At 39.3% G+C, this 21572-nt stretch overlaps 1 protein-coding gene across 3 annotated transcripts in view; it reads right to left on the reverse strand.

The window, feature by feature from the left end:
- The window catches only part of PTPRO (protein tyrosine phosphatase receptor type O), a 260131-nt gene that overhangs the window by 56980 nt on the left and 181579 nt on the right, over positions 1-21572 (reverse strand). For all 3 annotated transcript variants that reach the window (XM_002687771.7, XM_005206999.5, XM_005207000.5), the window contains exons 11-12: positions 18770-18921; positions 17230-17350 (exon numbers count right to left, since the gene is read on the reverse strand). In XM_002687771.7, the coding sequence (XP_002687817.4) occupies positions 17230-17350; positions 18770-18921 (273 nt within the window). The remainder of the gene's footprint in view (positions 1-17229; positions 17351-18769; positions 18922-21572) is intronic.

The following is a 21572-nucleotide window of genomic DNA, read 5'->3' on the forward strand; positions in this document are numbered from 1 at the left end:
GGTACTCCTTTTCCTATTTGGAACCAGTCTGTTGTTCCATGTCCAGTTCTAACTGTTGCTTCCTGACCTGCATACAGGTTTCTCAAGAGGCAGATCAGGTGATCTGGTATGCCCATCTCTTTCAGAATTTTCCACAGTTTATTGTGATCCACACAGTCAAAGGCTTTGGCATAGTCAATAAAGCAGAAATAGATGTTTTTCATGGAATCCCTGGACATTTAATCTTGATCAATATATTAATCCACTAGTTAAGCAAACCATTCTGCTTGTGCCCTTTCATATACATTTCCAGTACTGAGGCCCTGGGCTTGCTGTCCGTCAGTTCTGGGTGTTGGTCTGCCATCTTGTTCGCCCACTGCTGAACCTCTCCTGGTCCCCTGCCTATGCCCCTCTTCTCTGAGCCCTTCTCTCAAGTTCCTCCAATACATAGAATGCTCTGCCTGCATCCAAGTTCTTAAGCCAGGGTCCCTCTTACCTGCATGTGTCTAGCCATCAGGTTCACGTAGTGGCATACTCGGCCCATTAGCATGACAGGCATGACAGGCAACTACTGCACTGTTTACCTGTCACTTGGATTTCTTTTCATTCTCGGTCCCACCCTCCCAAGTCTGTTCTAAGGCTCCTGGCATTTAGTGGGGCTTGAAAAAGCCCTAGAGGGCAGTTTACTCTGAGAAATGATATGTCTTTGTGGGGGAAGGTCTGGACCTTCTTTCTGGAATATCATCATCATGACCAGAACCAAGAAGTTTGTCAGAATCCTCCTTGCTGTGACCTACCGCAGTAGAGTAAGTTTGTGTCCAACTGTAAAAGAAGCATTTTTCCTTTCCAGAGGCAACCTGACAAGGCTGGGCAGAAGAGTTGAAGGAATAAAGTGATGAGTTGGTCTTGGGCAAGTATAATTCACAATAGATGTCAGAACCCCTTTCTCGTTTGCTATAAATTATTTACTCCTCTAAACATTGTACCGTCTCACTTCCCCTCTGATGAAGACTGTTGATGAAACACAGAGGTTTACTTCCACTTCTTATGTCCTTCATAGTCGTCACTGCTATTTGGATTATGAGCCAGAGACCAACTCCTCCAATGATTCTGACTCCTGTAGAACCTGAATGGTTGGAAGTAAGTGTGACGTTGTCTGAGGCAGAAACGGGTGATTCATTAGGCTGAGCCTGGGTTATGCCTCTTTAAAAGATGCACACTACAGAATTGCTCCTCAGAGTGAGTTTCTTAGACAGTAATTAGAACACCTAGAACATCTCTACATTTTTTTCCTATTGGGTTGATAAATTCAGTTCAGCTATTTGGTATGAATCAGCCCCTGTGGCCTAATGGATAAGGCACTGGCCCCTTAAGTCAGGGACTGTGGGTTTGAGTCCCACCTGGGGAAGAAGGAGTTGTATTTTGGGCTTCCCTAATAGCTCAGTTGGTAAAGAATCTGCCTGCAATGCAGGAGACCCCAGTTTGATTTCTGGGTCAGGAAGATCCCCTGGAGAAGGGATAGGCTACCCACTCCAGTATTCTTGGGCTTCCCTTGTATCATCTGATATGAACATTATCCAGATCTTGATCTCCAAATCTGATTGATTTTCCATGTGTGTTTACTCAGGTATCTCACTATTAACACCAAACTCCATAAGGTTAAAATGGAACATGGAGTCCCTGCCTTTCCACAAATCAATTCTGCATTGCACCTCTCCCTGATACTTTCATGAACAACATTTCAATTGTCTAAGCTGACAGTTTTGAGGCTCTCCTCTTCCTTTTTTGCACTACCTTTTAAAACTTCCTTTCATCTCTTCCTTTTGTTTATTTCTTTTATTATATTGCACACCCAGGCTTTTGCCATCACTTAGCAATCATTACAACAGCCCTTTACTCCTTTTCCCTGTCTCTTACTTGATTCTTTGTTTTGTCAATGATGGTTTAAATTGTTTAAAAACACCACTTATGTGAATAACGAGAAATAAATAAATAAAAACACCACTTTGCTCCTGTTAGATTCTATCTGTACAATGATTTACCGTGATCAATTTCTAATGTGTCAAATCCAAATACAGTCAAGTCCCCTATATATGAATCTTCAGGCTGCAAACTTTCAAAGATGCGAATGCATTCACATGTTCAATTATGTTGTTAGTGCATATGTCTGGCAATACATTGTCACGTGTGTGCTTCCTCTACAAGTGGCTGTGTTTTTGTGTACCTAACTGTAGAGTACTGTATAGAGTACAGCGGTATAGGATCTTTATAGATAGAATTGAATCCAGCAAGGAACCAGAACCTGGGCCATCAAAAACAGGTGTGAGTGAAATTTCAACTTGCCCTCTGTCTCCTATTGCTGACGATCCTTCAGCTCCACCATCTCCCATCTCCCACCTCCTCTCCTTCTCCAGCCAGTAACTCTTCCTGCCTGTATTATCAACCTATCACAATACAGTACTGTATAGCTGAATGTGTTAGTTGGGTACCTAGGCCACCTTTGTTGAACTTATAAACACGCTCTTGGAATGGAACTCATAGTATGTAGGGAGTTTACCGTATGCTAAGTGTTAAGGATCCTACATACTTTGGCCACCTGCTACCCGTCACCACCATCTTTCCTGCACAGACATGCTGTCCTCATAAAGCCAGTCTTCTTGCTGACCATTACACAGGCATTACTCTTTCTCAACTCATGTATTTCTCAACCCTCAGTGTGTTCTTTCTGCTCTTCTGATCACCTTAAAGAAAAAGCCTTACCTTCTCCTTCAAGGCTTATCTGATGACTGTCTCTTGAGGCTCTGTCCCTTCTCTGACCTTCTCTCACCCTTAACTATTTCTTATGTGATCTGTGTGAGTGAAGTCCTGATTCCACTGGGTCCTTTAAGAACTGCGGTCATGTGTAATAAATTATTTTGTCTTCATTTTGATCTAGCCATGCGTAGGGATGCAATAAATCTTACCTGTTGACAGAATTAAAACCTAAGTCAAGATTCATTAACCAGAGGTGTTAGGATTTAAGCATCAAGTAAGATCAGACACGTCGGCATTGAATTTTGACATTCTCTGCCTTTGTATGGTGATTATATTTGTAAAAAGTCATCAGCTCTCAGGGGCAGAGTGAAAGACTGTTGTGAATTAGAAGTATTTTCAGTGACCGAAGAAATAAGACTTAGATACTGGAATACATGTTTCCTCTGGTCTGGCTGAGAATGTGGATGCAGGTGATGAGTGTATCCTTAGGAAAATATCCAAAGGATCTGGAACCTCTAACAGCCAAGTAACATTTTTTTTTTTTCCTTCCTCAGGTGGTATATGAGGCAATAGATCATTCCAAAATCACTGTTCCCATTATTTCTGCATCTTTTTCTGAAAGACATCATGCATTCTATAGGTCAATGAGAAATATTCACAAGAAACCTGCTTGAAAATACTTATGATCTCTGTGGTAGGGATATTTTCCTAGATAAACTGGGGAGAAATTCCACCCTGCTATTCTGAAGAAAATAAAGAAAGTTATCATAATATTTCATAAGTGGAGGTGTAAGGAGTGACTTCTAATTAAATTTCACTACTCAGGACGACATCTGCTCCAGTGAAAGTGAAAGTCACTCAGTTGTGTCTGACTCTTTGTGACCCCATGGACTATACAGTCCACAGAATTCTTCAGGCCAGAATACTGGAGTAGGTGGCTATTTCTTTCTCCAGGTAGCCATTCCCTTCTCCAGGGGATCTTCCCAACCCAGGGATAGAACCCAAGGCTCCTGCATTGCAGGTGGATTCTTTACCAGCTGAGCCACAAGGGAAGCCTCATTTGCCCCAGGGGATGTATTAAAATTTTAGGACTGTATTGGGCTATATAGTAACTGCTAGCCACATGTGGCTACTGAATGCTTGACATCCGGTTAATCTAAATTGAGAGATGCTATAAAAGTAAAATACAGACTGGACGTCAAAGACTTTATTTTAGTATGAAGCAAGAACAACAATATCTCATTAATAGTTCTTTATACTGACTACATATTGGAATGAAACTATTTTGGATTTACTGGTTAAGTAAAGTATATTAAACTCAACTTCAGCTATTTCTTTTTACTGTTTTGTAGTGTGGCTCCTAGAAATTTAAAATTACATAAGTGGCTCTCACCATATTTGAATTGGATAATGCTGGGTTAGAACATTCCTTCCTGTTTGGTAGAGAAGTTTGCAAATTCTTGGCAGAAACTGGTCAGAGGGTCCCCCTGCTGCTGTGTCTCTTTTCATGAGAAGGCAAGGTCAGTTCAGCCCAATAGCCTAGGATGGCTGAGAACAGTAGTCTTGAACTTTTTGGGCACTAATGATCGGTTTCGTGGAAGACAAGTTTTCCCTGATCTGGGGCAAGGGTGGGGTGGGAGATGGTTTTGGAGTGGTTCAAGTACATTGCATTTATTGTGCACTTTATTTTTGTTATTATGATGGTGGTTTAGTCCCTAAGTTGTGTCCAAGTCTTGCAACCCAGTGGACTGTAGCTCTCCAGGCTCCTCTGTCCATGGAATTTCCCAGGAGAGAATACTGGATTGGGTTGCCATTTCCTCCTTGGGAGATCTTCTTGACACAGGGATTGAAACCACGTCTACTGCATTGGCAGGCAAATTCTTTACCGTTGAGCCACCAGGGAAGCCTCTCTATTATTATTACATTGTGATATATAATGAAATAATTATACAACTCACCATAATGTAGTATCTGCGGGAGCCCTGAGCTGGTTTTCCTGCAACTATGGAGGGCACAACCTGGATACTCTGCATGCACAGTTCACTAGGGTTTGGACATACAGCCTCTAGAACTTTGAGAAAATGTATTTCTTTTGTTTAAGCCACACAGTCTGTGGTATTTTGTTTTGGCAGCCCCAAATTTTGCTAATATTTTGTATTAGCAAACTAATACAGTCTCTTACTGCTCAAAATATCCAATTCAGTCTAGTTAACAAAGGGGAGAGACATGAAGATTTTGTTAATGTTATGAAGAGTAAATGAGCTTTAATTTAATGTATACAAGACACTGTATATAACAAATAGTCATGGACATACTAGTTACGGAACATCTTCTGGTTATCATTTTCTATCTAAATGATATTTTAAATTTTTTTCAAAATTCCTCTTCTCCATATGTCTGATGTCTTTTGGTTTAAAATAATTTCAAAATCCATGACATTTGATTTGCAAACCTATGGACACAGGGAAAAGAGACAGACATGCTATTTTTACAAAATGGGATGTAGATACACAGCTGTTTGTTTTTAATTTTTGGCCACACTCTGTGGCATGTGGGATCTTAGTTCCCCAACCAGGGATCGAAACTGCACCCTCTGCATTGGGAGCGCAAAGTCTCAACCACTGGACAGGCAAGGAAGGCCCACAGCGTTGTTTGTTTTTAAATACTCTCAGCATTGCAAGTGTATACTGGACTGCTTTGTCCTCTCTTTCCTTCTCATCTCTCCCCTTCAATGCCACTCCTGTTTGAGTTGGGAATCCACCTAATTTTATAGGAAATGAAGTACCAGGCACAGAACATGGGCTGAATGGAGAGCCATGATGCTATCCCTCCCATTTAATGTAGGATTGGTTATGAGAGGTTCACGATACTGGATCTCTGGGGAGTGAAGTGACCTCTAGTGAAGTATGAGCAAGTATTTGATTCTCATTCTTTGCTCCAGCACAAATCTCTTTCTTTCCTCGGGAATTCCAAAGGGAGTCAGGTATAACATTCAGCCTTGGATCAGAATGGAAGATATTTATTGCCTAAAATCCGTCTTTCTCTGACAGTTATTATATTGTTTCTTAGTTTAATGTGACCCATTTGTTTAGCTGCTGATTGAATTATGTTAATGAGGCTAAGATGCTATCCATGAAAGCCAACTGGTTTTATTCTGGTTGTGTTTTACACCTTTAAAATTAGTGAGTCGTTTTACAAATGTGTGACATTGAAGATATGGAGAATTCAATAGAAAAACATTGTAAAAAATGACTGACACGGCAAAATCTATTTTCAGTCCTCAGCCTGACTGACAGTAAATTGCTACCATCCTCTTCACACAAAAGTTGGTCTTTAACATTTATAGTATAGTAAGTCTTTGAAATCTATTTTTATTTTCCTCAACTCAAGTCTTCTACCTTAAGCAGTGTAAACCGTAGAACTTGGCCAAAGAAAACATCTGTGACTTAAGCGGTTAAAGCTGCATAAGTTACATTCAACTTGGTTAAAAACAACATCTGCAGAAGAGAGCACTCTTTGAAAGGAAAAAAAAAAAAAAACCCTAAGGGTGAGTTAAGATTGATATGCCATGAAATTAAATAGAGGAAAATGCTTATTAAAGAAGACACTTTTGTTAGATCTGACATTTCTCAGGCCTATTCTCTTATTGACTTCAGATTTCTTTTCCTACATAAACTTCATAAGTAATTAGAACATTACAGTAACACTGGAGAATATATAATAATTCGGGCAAATGTTTAGCATTAAATTATATTAGGCCCATTTTATGTACAGAACATAGACTTTTCTCAGGAATCCCTTCATTTCCATTGTTGTTGTTGTTCGGTTGCTAAGTCCTGTCCGACTCTTTTGCAACTCTATGGACTGTAGCCCACCAGGCTTCTCTGTCCAAGAGATTTTCCAGGCAAGAATCCTGGAGTGGGTTGTCATTTCCTTCTCCAGGGGATCTTTCTGATCCAGGGATTGAACCTCTGTCTCCTGCATTGGCAGGTGGATTTGCTGCCACCAAGCCACCAGGGAAGTCCTGTTGTTTCCATTACATTTTAAATAAATTCTTGATGGCTAAATGATGGCAAGAGTAAAATCCTTTTCTATGAATCATTGGGTAAGTTTATGGTAGTACAGCTCAAGTAGCTTCTATAGATTTATAGCATTTTTTCAGAGAAATCTCTCTTTGAACTTTACTTAGTTTAAAACAAAAGATCTTACTTCCTCCTTTGTTGGTTCCAGGAATATGTGTTTTTGCTTGGCATTTTTTTTTTAAGTTAGAACTTACATATTGCACAATTCCCAGAAAAAAGTCACTACTCTTACTGTGTCATCTGCCTCATTGCCTTTACTCTGAACTCAGTTATGAACTAAATCCTAAAACTGAAAGGAACATTAAAGATCACTTAGTCCAGAACCTCATTCTGTAGAAAAGGAGGCTGAAATTCAAAGGGCCTGAGTCATTTTTCTAAGATGACACAATTTGACTGTGAAGGCAAATACTCCCAGTTAAGGGTCTCCCTTCTGCACCCGACTTCCTTCCTAAACATATGAACATTTTCCATTAACTTCCATATAACTGGGGATGATGAAACTTCCAGATGATGAAACTTCTGGAAACTTCCTTTGTCCAGAAGACCAACTTTTCCAGAGCAGGAACTTGATTGTGTATTTAATCTGTGCCAGACATCACAATAGCTGCCCCATCAGTCCAGCATCCAGATTTTTGTAATATATTGAAGAGAAACAAGCAAAATATGCAAGTCACTTTACAGTGGGGAGGACAAATGCTTTTAAGAATTGCTGAAAGTGTGACAGGGCTGTGGACAGCTGGCAAATGTCAGCGTTACTCAGAAAACCACCGTGATGAGAAATGGGGGAGACGTATGTTGAGGACAGGTATCGATTTGTCTTGCACCCAGGAATGGAGCCATGCAACAGTGATATGCATGGCAGCCTCATCAATGCAAGTGGGTTTCCTCTGCAAACCAAAGGAAATTTCATGTGTTTATAAGAGGTCAAACAGATGAAAACTGTTACAAGCTTCCTCCATTAATTCCATTTACTCACACACCCCCATAATGCCCATGTACTCTGTCATTTGTTACCTTACTACAGAGCCACCCAGCCTAAGGCCACCCCCTCCACTGGTCCAAAATCCTTTGGCCCAATTAAAGACACCACCCCAACAAATCTCACCTCTAACTATCCTGCATCATCATTTCCCCTGCTCTGTTGAATCATTCTGATTAGCTCAAGACAAGGTTTTTCAATCCACTTAAAGGGAAGGAAAAATAAAACAAAAACCAGCTAAACAAATGCCACTGGATCCTTTTATCATTAGCTACTGCCCATTTTCTCGGCTTCGCAGGTGACAATAAGAAACCTGTGCACCACAGCAAAGAGTAGCCCCTGCTCTTTGCAACTAGAGAAAGCCCTCACGCAGCAACTCAGACCCAGAGCAGCCAGAGATAAAACATGAAAGACAAAAACCCTGCATGATTTGCTCCCTTGCTGCCCTTCTTCCCTCTTCTTGTTCGTTCCATTTCAGCCATACTGCCTTCCTGACTTTTCCTTGAACTTGCTGGGCACATTGCTGATTTTTTTTTTTTTACACAAATGTTCATAGCAGCTTTATTTGTAATAGTCCCAAAATAGAAACAATCCAGATGGCTTTCCATGGATAAATGATTAAGTAAGCTATGGTATAGCCACATTATGGACTGCTACACAGCACTAAAAAAGGAATGACAATTGATACATGCAACAATTTGGATGAATCTTGTGCCAGAAAATCATGCCAAGCGAACAAAAAATTCCTGATAAGTTACATATTGTATAATTCCACTTATATAGTATTCTTTTTCTTTTAAAAAATTAATTTATTTTAACTGGAGGATAATTACTTTACACTATTGTGATGGATTTTGCATTACATCAACATGAATCAGCCATGGGTGCACATGTATCCTCCCATCCTGAGCCACCCTCTTACCTCCCTCCCTACATTGCTGCTTCTTATAATTTCTCCCAGTTACCTGCCCAGCTCCCTCCCGCAGCTGCCTCAGGATCTGTCTGAAATAGCATCTTCACTGTACAGCTTACTCTATCTCCATTTCTGCAAAAAGTGCACCCCCCCAGCTGCCCAGAACTTTCCTTTCCTTTCTCATTTGCTGATTCATTTTTCTCCAAAAAATCATCACCACTTGACATCCTTATGCTTATTTGATCATTTCTTTTTCTCCATGAGAATGAGGGTAGACATTTTTGTCAACTTCATTCATTTCTGTATCATCAGCACCTAGATTAGTGTGTAGCACACAATAAATGTTAAGTACAGATTTGTTGATAGAATAAATTAATTTTTTAAAAGTAGAGTACCTTAGTTATTTTATTAGCTGCTAATTGACTGGTGGTGTATATATATATGTTCTACTCCATAAACTTTGTGCCAGCCACCACAGTCATACGATTACCCCAAGTTAATAGAATAACTACCTAAAGTGTTGCTCAGTTGTGTCTGACTCTTTATGACCTGATGAACTGTAGTCCACCAGGCTTCTCTGTCCAGGGGATTTCCCAGGCAAGAAAACTGGAATAGGTTGTCATTTCCTTCTCCAGGGGATCGTCCTGACTTGGGGATTGAACCCAGGTCTCCTTCATTGCCAGCAGATTCTTTTCCTTCTGAGCCACCAGGGAAACCGAAATAAAAATATCTGTCTCTATGTATAGATATAAGTAACATGGATACTTTCTTTCCTTTCTCACTTCCTTCTTCCCTTCAATCCATTCATTCGTCCATTTTCCTGTCCCCTCTCTGTGCTACATTGACACAGATGTATTCATCCTATTATTGAACTCATTTCTGCTTATTTGTTTTGGTGGGGGATAACAAGTTAGTCCGGAGAAGGCAATGGCACCCCACTCCAGTACTCTTGCCTGGAAAATCCCATGGACGGAAGAGCCTGGTAGGCTGCAGTCCATGGGGTCCCTAAGAGTCGGACATGACTGAGCGACTTCACTTTCACTTCTCACTTTCATGCATTGGAGAAGGAAATGGCAACCCACTCCAGTACTCTTGCCTGGAAAATCCCATGGACGGAGGAGCCTGGTAGGCTGCAGTCCATGAGGTCGCTAAGAGTCAGGGACACGACTGAGTGACTTCACTTTGACTTTTCACTTTCATGCTTTGGAGAAGGAAATGGCAACCCACTCCAGTGTTCTTGCCTGGAGAATCCCAGGGACGGGGGAGCCTGGTGGGCTGCCATCTATGGGGTCGCACAGAGTCGGACACGAATGAAGCGACTTAGCAGCAGCAGCAGCAGCAATAAGTTAGTCACTCATTGGAAGAGGATTCACAGAAAGGAATGGGTGGCCCGGGAGTGGTACTTTAGACATCAGTTGGCTGTGACTCACAACACTTCACTCATTTCTTACCAAAAATAAGAATTGCCTATACCTAAGTAACTATTTTTAAAATTGTGAACTCAGTGACTTCAACACAAGAATTAAACACATTTTCTCAACTGAGAATGAGACTCAGAAGGCCAGCACCTTGCAATGGCTGGGCTCTTATAAAGTCAGAAATTACATTTCATCAAAATGGATATAATTATTTGTAATCTACTGAAATTTGATGTGTGTGTGAGAGAGAGAAAGTTAGGAGAAGTGAGAAGATTCAAATATCCCTTCCAATTCCTAATATTTGTGTCCATAGTCAAATTATGTTTTAAAGATTTCTAATCTATATAAAAACTTTCATGACTGAGACTTAGGAAATCAAGTCAACTTCACAATGCTCAAATTCCCAAACAGGAACAGAAAGCCACAGGAATGGGTGTGAGGCTCTTCCCTGCTCTGTTAAATGTGTTCATAGAAACATGAAATTTTAGAAAAAATCCACCCCCAATCCAGGAAAAGGCAAGAAACAGATTAAAAAGGTTAAACAGATTAAAAAGTACTGTTTCTAGATCCAGGCTCAACAGTGTGTAATGTGGGTCAGATTTCTCTAGATTTCAGCTTGCCCAAGGGGGGACATGACACTAAATTGTTTCCAAATCTCTTCCAGAGCTAAAGTTATCTGAGTGCTTACCTTGAACCTGTCTGAACACGTCTGTGGTCAGGATAAAGCAGACCTCTTACAATGTTGGTAAACATACAGTTTTTTTCCTTTCTCTGACTTTATTGCCTCTTTCTTCCATGTTTCTCTTGCTGTCTCCTCTTTCTCTGCTCAATCACTAAATACTGGAGTAGCTCTTCTTGCCTAGACCAGAGCTCTTTTTCTCTATTTTTAATTAGTATCTAATTATTCAGTCACTCCCAGATTTATATTCCCAGCCTAGAATTCTCCCCTGACCTCCAGACACATATATCAATGGGCTTCCCTGGTGATTCAGATGGTAAAGAATTTGCAGTGTAGGAGACCCAGGTTTGAGCCTTGGGTCGGAAAGATCTCCTGGAGAAGGAAATGGCCACCCACTCCAGTATTCTTGCCTGGAGAACTCCATGGACAGAGGAACCTGGCAAGCTACAGTCCAGGGGGTCTTAAAGAGTCAGACACAACTGAGTGACTAACACTAACTACATATCAATAGTCTCTTTACTCGACAACTGCATTTTTTTTTTTAATGTCTGAGGAAGAATCCTTGACTCTCAACTTGTGCCCAGGTACCTCCTCTTCTAATTTTTCTAGTCCTTTCAATCTCAATAAATTGCCCGACCCCCACCCTAGTTGCTCAAGGGCAAAGTCTAGGAGCTGTTCTTTCTCTTTCTCTCATTTCTTGTTTTCACCCCATCAGAAAGTTCTGTGGCCACAACCTCCAAAACAGCTCCAGAATTCTGCCCACTTCTCTCCATCTCCCTTCCTACCATTTTGGTCAAAGTCACCATCATTTCCCATGGCACTTATTTGAATTAGAATGCTGTTTTTAAGGTTAGTGATGACTAACCCCTTAACTGGTTCCCTACCTTTATTTTTGACCTCCAAATCCTTTCTCCCTTGAGCAACCAGAAGGATTGTTTTAAATATAAGTCAGATTATTTGTTTAATTCTCTAAATGACTTCACATATGCAACCTGAAAATAAAATCTCAACTCCAAGCCTTATAATCCTATATAATCTGAATTCTCCTGATTCATTCTGCCCAGGTGCTCTTGCCCAACCTTTTCTTGGCTGGTCCTTTCTTGTTATTCAGATCTCTTCTCATTGCTTCTTCGGAGAAAGCTTTTACTGGAAAGCCATCTGCATTGTACTGCCCTATTTTAATGCTCTTTCCTGGTGGCTCATAAGGTAAAGAATCTGCCTACAATGTGGGAGACCTGGATTTGATTGGGAAGATTGCTGGGAGGAGGGAATGGCAACCCACTCCAGTATTCTTGTCTAGAGAATCCCATGGACAGAGGGTCCTGGTGGGCCACAGTCCAGGGGGGTTGCAAAGAGTCGGACACAACTGAGCACACATACCTAAGAAGTCTGGCATCTGAACAGTGTTTAGAAGTTTCTCAGCATATATTTGTTAAATAAATTAATGAATAGATATGCTATTACTGTTAGGGGAACCACTGACTGAGACCACCCACCCAGGCCAGGTACCATAGTAACCACTTGCATGAGTTATCTTACAACAGAAGGTCCTGGTAAGGGACATAGAACTAACAAGCTACCACCAACTGGAAGAATTCAGAAAACGTCAAAAGGAGAAATTTCAGTCCAAATGTCCCACCAACCTCCCAGAATCCTTCTTGCTGGAATTCATCTTGATTGAGCAATGTGTGTGCCATTAGGAAGAATCCTGAGTCAGAATGATTGCCCAGAGAAACTAATCCCATCACCATCAAACCCTAGACTGTGAGCCACATGGCAGAGAAGTTCTCCTGGTTTCCCTTACTCTATTGCTAACCACCTGGGCACCGTTTCCCAATAAAATCTCTTGCTTTGTCAGTATGTGTGTCTCCTCAGACAATTCATTTCCAAGTGTTAAACAAAAGCCCACTCTTGGGCCCACTCTCAGGTCCTTCTTCCTGCAACATTACCATCGATCTATTTTATGAATCTCATTCTTATTTTTTTTTTCATTCTTATTTATTTCCCTGACTGCTTCCTTCCTTCTTTTCCTTTTTTTTTCAGTTGGAAAACTGATTGTCTGATGTAAACTTACAAATCCTCCTAATGTTTCACCAGAGCTCCAGGTGGATTCACCAAGACTAGAATTTATGACTGGTTGCTGGTTGAAGCCATGATTGCATGCAGACCAATGAGTACTTGTAAAATGACAAGTCTTAATGCAGATTTGATTGACATTTGTGTTGACTACCAAAGGGAACTGCCATCATTTATCACTGTAGTACCATGCAACTCTTGGCAATCTAAAATTCTTAATGGGATGACTGGCTCAAAGCCTTGTAAACAGCACCGTTAGCAGTACTGTCTTCTCCTGGATGTCCATTGATGACATAATAATCAGATAATTTTGGTAGTATACCATTTTGGATTAATTTATATTGTTCTGGATTCACTGATAGAATGGTTTCTTTCCTCAGATGGCAAGAATGAATGTTTTGTGAAAAAAACTTGCAATTCAGTTATTACTAAAGCAAAATATTTCACTTCTCTGAAAGATGGAACTTGTTTTGGCTAAATATTAACAATAATAATAATTTCAACTTTGAAGTCTGTAGTTTCATTTCCATTCAACAAATACCTATTAAGTATCTACAGCAGAGAAGGCATTGTGTTGTAGAAAATTAAAATAGCTTATAAAACACAATAATATGATTAGAGAATGGAAAATAGACCTTTAGACAAATGGATAAAAAGTATGTTATTTTGTTTCCAGAAAAAAAAGGCTGAGGACAGATATATTATATAAAGATTGTCTTGCTTTTAGAGAGGAACAAGATTGAGGGAATATTCTGTCTGATATTAATATACCAACATGGAAAAGCTGATTGATTCTAAGGGTAATGATTCACTAGAAATAATTGCTGTAGTAACTTGCTTCCCTACTTGAAACATTTAAAGGAACTTCCTAAATTGGTATAGGCAATCCTGCTCATTAATGGAGAAATATGGAAGCTCAAAACCCAATGGCAAGTTTGGGAAACAAAGTCAGTTTCTTACTCCCACTCCTATTTGTGTGAGTGTAATTGTTCCAGTTTATGACTTTAACCCATATTCCTGAGACTTCATAGATCATTCATAATGTCACGTAAAAATGACAGCAAAGCAATAGGCCACTGAAGGCTACTTTGGTAAGACCACCCTTCAACTTTCACTGTAAGGGAGACCAACATACCAAATGAATTGGAGAAAGCATCTAGAAACTTGGAAAGAGAAAGCCCTGGGGAACGCAGGCAGAGTCTTCAAGTAATTCCAGTTACCTGGAAGCAAATTTGAACTAACATTCATACAGAAGACAAAAGAGACACAGATGTAAAGAACAGACATTTGGACTCTGTGGGAGAAGGCAAGGGTGGGATGATTTGAGAGAATAGCACCGAAACATGTATATTACCATATGTGAAATAGATGACCAGTCCAAGGTCAGTGCTTGAAGCAGGCATTCAGGGTCTGTGCACTGGGACAACCCAGAGGGATGGGATGGGGAGGGAGGTGGGAATGGGGGTTGGGACGGGGGAACACATGTACACCCTTGACTGATTCATGTCGATGTATGGCAAAAACCACCACAAAACTGTAAAGTAATTAGCCTCCAATTAAAATAAATAAATTAAATTAAAAAAATCAGAGATAATGGTTGGAATTGCTAAGCAGATTATTTTTTTCTTAATAAATAGATCATCTAGTATTGGAAACTGGTGATCTCCACATTCCTGAAATTCTAGTATAGACTGCTAGGGAGGAGTAGATTGTGGGCAGTGCAAGAAAGATTGAACTTAACTCATGAGTCTTTATGAGTCCTGGAGAAGGAAATGGCAACCCACTCCAGTACTCTTGTCTGGAAAATCACATGGACGGAGAAGCCTGGTAGGCTACAACCCATGGGGTCGCAAAGAGTGAGCAAAGACTGAGCAAAGAGTGAGCAAAGAGTGAGTCGACTGAGCGACTTCACTTTCACTTTCATGAGTCTTGATAAGAGCAGCAGAGCCCCCTTAAGGGTGCTTGGAAATTTGCAGAAATGTTTTTAGCTGTCACAAAAGATCACAAAGTCACAAAGTCAATCAGACTTCTGTGGGCAGGGCTCAGAAATTCTAGATGTCTTTCTATGATCAAGAAAGTTCCAAAGAGAAAAATTGTCCCATGTCCCACATTCCACATAAACTTCTAATTTTGTGACCAGAATAAATTCATTATAAATATAGTTACAAGTACTTAATCACACAATTAATATTGGAAAAAATTATCATTCTAAATAAAGTAAGTCAGGAAGAGAAAGACAAACCACATGATATCACTTATAGGTGGAATTGAATTTACAAATGCTATAAATGAACTTATTTGAAAAACAGAAACATACTCATGGTTTTAGAAAACAAAGCTATAGTTACTGAAAAGAAAATGTGGGGAAGGGGAGGGATAAGTTAGGAGCTTGGATTTAACAAACACACTCTGCTATATATAAGATAAATAACCAACAAGGACCTACTGTATAGCACAGAAAAGTCTACTCAATATTCTTAATAAACTATATGGGTAAAGAATCTGAAAAAGAATGGATACATGTATATGTCTACCTGAATCCCTTAGCAGGACACCTGAAACTAACACAACGTTGTTAATCAACTGTACTTCAATACATTTTTAAAAGTGATACTGAAAAACTACTCAATAGTTTACTGCCCATATTGTCTATTTAGTACATCGTGCATTTTCAATTATCTATTTAATTCTAAATGTTTTCAGTGCAAGAGTTTAGTTTTTATCACGGCAAATAGGAGACAAAAAAGATTTAAAACTTAATGTCTTGTGCATTGAATTATAAAGAAAATGCAAATAGTGGATAATCTGAGAAAATATTGTGTTTTGTTTTGTCTCAGATTTTCCAAGAGTCTAAAGCATCACTGACAGCACTACTGATCCTGGTATTTAAGCTGCTACTGAATCACCCTGGTTCATCTTCACTTAAGCAGTACATAGAACATATTAGAGAGATTTGAGATTTTTATGGACAGACTCCGACACAGAGTACAAGCTGGCAGACATCGGAAATGATGATGTCAGTAAGTTGCACTAAGTGTTTTGAAAACATTTTTATTGCCACTCTATATGTAAATTCGTTTTTTATTGAATTATAACTGATACACAATATTGCATTAGTTTCAGGTGTACAATGTAATTATTCAATATTTTTATTGATCACAAAATGATCTCATGACATCTAGTCACGTATAGACTTTATTTTCAATGATTAAAACGATGAGGTCTCTGCTGTAAAAATTGGGTATTGATGTGCATTTATTGTGGGGTTATCATCCTTAAACTGACACTGCCCAAGAAGTCTACCACCCAGCTTTTTGCCAATATGTTCTCTTTTGCCAATTATAGGATATCATCTCTGAGGTCCCTTTAAGTACGGGAAACTAAATATTTTAACACATGGTATTGTTGAGTGTAGAAGATGCGTTTTGCATTACATAGTGTCACTTCCCAGTTGCTTTTCATAATATAATTATTTTAACACCATGCAATAAGTTCCAGCTCATTTGTAAGAATATATTTTCCTCATTTTCTCTTACAGCTCATCATTTTTCTTAACATGTTATCCTCATTCTAACCAACATTATCTTCCACTTTCTTTCATCATAAGCAAATATATCTACTGTCTTAATATTTCTCCTAACTCTAGTTTTTATTCTAGGGCCCAGCTACACTTAAGCTTGACAGTTATTTATTTTTAATTAATAGTAATAAATGAGTTAATATGAATTTGTTCATTCCTTTATTTTTATCCTTCTTGTATGGAAGAACTACAGTTCTTGTTACTTCTTACAAACTCATATTTATTCATTTTCATTGTAGGTAGTCATCAAGTAGTCCTATTACGACTTTTAGAAGAGTTAAAAGCTGTACCTGAACACATACATAGGGAATCCCTGTTATTTTTTTAATATAAATTATTGTCCTTTTATCTTGATTTTATCTTAGAGTTAGGATGCTACATCAAATTTGAAAAATCAATATGTGGATTATTTTATGTATGAAGTTCAGCTTTATTTATGTAAAAGGGAAACAGTATCTGATAGGGTTGAGAATATCGCACTAGATAATAGCTAAGGTCCTTCCATCTCTAAAATCCCGACTCTGTGGTTCTTCTAATCTTATTATGAACAATGAACTCCCTTCTCCCAACACAGTAGACATTGTCCTCACAGAAACATATGTTGAATGTACTTTTTTTGATAGTGTAAAGTCTTTTTTGCATTTATAAAAGACACTGAGCCAATTTTTTCCATTTCTTTGAGTTGAGAAGACCATGCTAAACCAAGAGATACAAACACTAGTCCTCCAGCATGATTACTTGCACACACACACCTGTGTTCTCTTCTTACCTAGCTTGACAAGACGGAGCATGGAGGTGTTACTTCCTCTCTCTGTGCAAGCAGTTACAGAGAGATTGTAGATATCTCCAGGAGGCAAGCTGAGAACTGCAGTCATGACATTGCGCGTTACCTGCAAGATCACCAAAATCAAGCTGTAGGGCTATCACAGGCTCCCATCTCTGTTCTGTGCTGCAGTCTACAGCTGATTAAACCTTATGGATATGTTATTTCCTCTGAAAATGATACAAATTCCTCAACTGAGCCAAATACAAGGTAGCTCTAAATAAGCACAACACAGATCAGAACAATTTTTTGTGATTAATTCCTTTGTTTGGAGTACGTATTACTACGATTTTTTTTGTCCCTCTTGCATTCACAGCAAATTTTAGAAAAAGCAATTACTGGGTTGCAAAAATAGGAACATTGCTCAGCCCAAGCTGAGAAGCTCAGAGGAAACTTAGCCATATCCACAGACACCTGGCTTCTTAACTAAAGACTACATTTTCCAGTTTCTAATATTGATAGTGGGGACCATGTGACCCAATTCCAATCAATGGATTGTTAGAGGAAGTCTCATGGTCAACTTAGAGTTTTGTTCACACCTTTTAAGTGCTGGGCCTCCACATCCTCTCTTTTTCCCTTCCCGCAGGCTGGAATGTGGCTGTAAAGGTGAGTGGAGTTAACCTATGCAGGTGATGACTATACGCAGTGGCAGATGGAGCAGCAAAATAGAACAAATCTGGACTCTTGAATAATCTCTCATGGCAGAGGTACCCTTTTAGTCCTGGGCACCTTGAGAGAGATATAGATGTTGATATTTTTTAAACCACAATCTTAAAAAATTTTTTTATTTCAATTGTTTAGTTGGTACCCTAACTAGTACAATGCAAAAGCTTAATAAACCAGGAGAGAAATCAGTACTTCCAAAGTCTCCAAATATTGAGGGTGTTAGGGACATATGGAGAAAAAAGTGAAAATACTGTGATTTTCTTGAAAATGTTTGGTATTACGAAGAAAAAGCTCAAATCGTAACTTTAAATATAGGTGAAATCAATTACAACAACTACAACTATTAAAAATTAAAAGGTAAGCTCTATCAAAAAAGGACTTCAATTTTGTTCACTATCCTATCTCCAGAGAGGCTTCTCAGGTGGTGCTAGTGGTTAAAAAAAAACAAAACCTGCCTGCCAGTACAGGAGACTCAAGAGAGAATGGATTCTAAGATCCCCTAGAGGAGGAGATGGCAACCCATTCCAGTATTCTTGCCTGGAAAATTCCACGGACAGAGGAGCCTGGCGGGCTTCGGTCTTTGGGGTTGCAAGAATTAGACACAACTGAGCATGCACATGAGCACGTGTGCGTCCACACACACGCATGCACACACACACACACACACACACACACACACACACAATCTCCAGAACCAAAAACAGTGCTAATTGGCATGCAAACACTTGTTTAATGTCTCAGTAAATGTTTGCTTCATGATTTTCAATAGTATATGCAAATAAATGTCAGGTGCCCAATACTGGGACTCAAAGAAACATACACTCTTTTTAATTTTCTTCTTTCCTTCTGCAACAACCATCCAGTGGAGCATTCTAGAATGGGAGAGGTCTGTGGTGTCATCCCCGTAGGTCCAACTGATGTACAACAGACTGTTGAAATATTCCACAGACGTGATTTCTGGAGCAACTGGGGCTACAATGGAGGAAAGAAACACACTTTAATTTAGTAGACTACCAGTAATTAAAGAACTTATCAATAGAACATGAAACCCCATACAGAGCTTGTGCTTAGTTACTCAGTCGTGTCCAACTCTATGTGACTCTATGGACTGCAGCCTGCCAGGCTCCTCCATCTATGGGGATTCTCCAGGCAATAATACTGAAGTGGCTTGCCATGCCCTTCTCCAGGGGATCTTCTTAAAGGGATCCCCAGACGGATCAAATCCAGGTCTCCCACGTTACAGGCAGATTCTTTACCATCTAAGCCACCAGGGAAACCAAACTCTATACAGAGTTTAAAGAATTAAAGTTCACACCTCATGATGGACTTCCCAAGTGGCACTAGTGGTAAAGAACCCGCCTGGCAATTCAGGAGACATAAGAGATGGGAGTTTCATTCCTGGGGCAGGAATGAAATACTGGCCCACTCCAGTATTCTTGCCTGGAGAATACCATAGACAAAGGAACTAGGAGGGCTACAGTCCATAGCATTGCAAAGAGTTAGAACACAACTGAAGTGGCTTAGCATGCATGCACAACAGCACGCATGATAGTCCTAGGGACTCGTGGACATGTCTGTAATATAGTGAAGTTGGATGGTATGAGGTGGGCAGTTGTTCTGTGGGATGTTACCTTGCGTGGCTCAGACCCAGGACAGTCAGACTCAACTATGCCTGAGGAGAGCACGCCTTTTTACAAAAATTTCAGTTATAAGATTACTAAAACATTAACTAGTTTGGGTCAATTGTTCGGTTAATTTGTTGCTGCATCAATAAATTAATATTATTAAGGCACTGGTGAACTTATTTTCCAAGCAGTACTGAAAACTCTGGGGTCCTGTAAAAATAAATCTTTTTTATTGTGGCAGCAAAGAAGGTTACAGGATAGACAGTAGAATCAGTGAGTAAAGGGACAGAAAAATAAATAATATGTCCATAAGATAACAAGACAATGGCATTGACTGTGTAGCCCAGTGCTTTGTGGAAGGTAGGGCTCTAAATAAAGTTGCTGAAGCAAGTATTAAAGAAAGGAAGGAAGGGATTTTGAAAATCATGCTTCAAAGCTAAATTCTAACACCAAGTTTATTAATTTATTTTATAATCTTACACTTTAAAATTTTTAAGAATCCCAGTAGGGGACGAGAGTTCATCACAAGCTTTGTAATACATAAGTTCTGAAAGCATACTTTAATTATTTTTAAGAGTAACTGATAATTCTGAAGATTTCAGCAAACACATACACAGTTGAATTTAAATTCCATGTGATCTTGAATATAGCCAAGCAAGTTTTCTTTGCAAGATTCAGCCCCAAATCAACTAATGGTTGCAGGAGAATTTCTACACATTAAAAAAGACTTATTTTGGGGCTTCCCTGGCGGCTCAGTGGTAAAGAATCCACCTGCCAATGCAGGAAAAATGAGTTTGATCCCTGGTCCAGGAAGATCCCACATGTTCGGGAGCAACTAAGCCCAAATGCCATGACTACTGAGCCCATGTACCTAGAACATGTGATCCACAAGTAAGGCCACTGCAATAAGAAGCCCACACGCTGCAATGAAGAGTAGCCCCACTCACTGCAACTAAGAAAGCCTGCGTGCAGCAACAGAGACCCAGGACAGCCAAAAATAAATAAAATAATAAATCGTAATTGAAAAAAAAGACATTTTTTTCAACATGCCCTAATACGTATAATGAATATTCATATATATGTTTCAGAAACAATTGTTTACTGAAGAGATTTTAACAGAGTAAAAAATACATTTCTGTTTCATACTGTGTATGAATAGCGTTTCTATATGTTTGACAATGAAAATTTTCAATTGTCAACAATATCTATAACAAGTAGCACAAACCCATATCATAATGCAGAAAATTCTAATAAAGCATAATAACCCTGGCTTAACATATTTCTACATACTTCATTATTTACAAGTACCTATGCTTAATGCTTCTTCAAAGGGTATATTCTCATGTTCTAATTTGAGTGAAGACATGACACATATTTAAAATGATAGGGAGTTTGGGATGGACATGTACACACTGCTATATTTAAAATAGATAACCAACAAGGACCTGCTGTACAGCACATGGAACTCTGCTTATGTGGCAGCCTGGAAAGGAGGGGAGTTTGGGTGGAGAATGGATATATGTACAAGTATGGCTGAGTTCCTTTGCTGTTCACTTGAAACTATCACAACATTGTTAACTGGCTATACCCTGGTACAAAATAAAGAGTTAAAAAAATAAAATTACAAAGCCAGATATATACGTCTCCCCATCACAAGTACCAAGTCTTCAGATCATTCTCCTTGATGTTGTTGCTTTCAAATCCGGTGTGTTGCTGAAAGACCACCAGAGGTCACTATTTGTTTATTGAACATTACTTGGTACACTAGTGTGATTACGAACTTGACTTGCAGACAAGTTGCCTGCCAGATGGTAGACTTGAGGGCCTAAAAATCAGACCTTATTCAAATATTTTATTCCTATTTTCTCTTATACTACACAATTTGTCAATTTGGATTACGATTAAAAAGCATACGAAAGTGAAGTATCAGATCTTCACTTGCTTTAAAATTGAAATGAGGGAAGAAAGCTCCCTTTGCCCCTAAAAAGGCTAAATTTT

Source organism: Bos taurus, chromosome 5 (genome assembly GCF_002263795.3).
Source record: "Bos taurus isolate L1 Dominette 01449 registration number 42190680 breed Hereford chromosome 5, ARS-UCD2.0, whole genome shotgun sequence".
In the NCBI taxonomy this organism is placed as follows: domain Eukaryota; kingdom Metazoa; phylum Chordata; class Mammalia; order Artiodactyla; family Bovidae; genus Bos; species Bos taurus.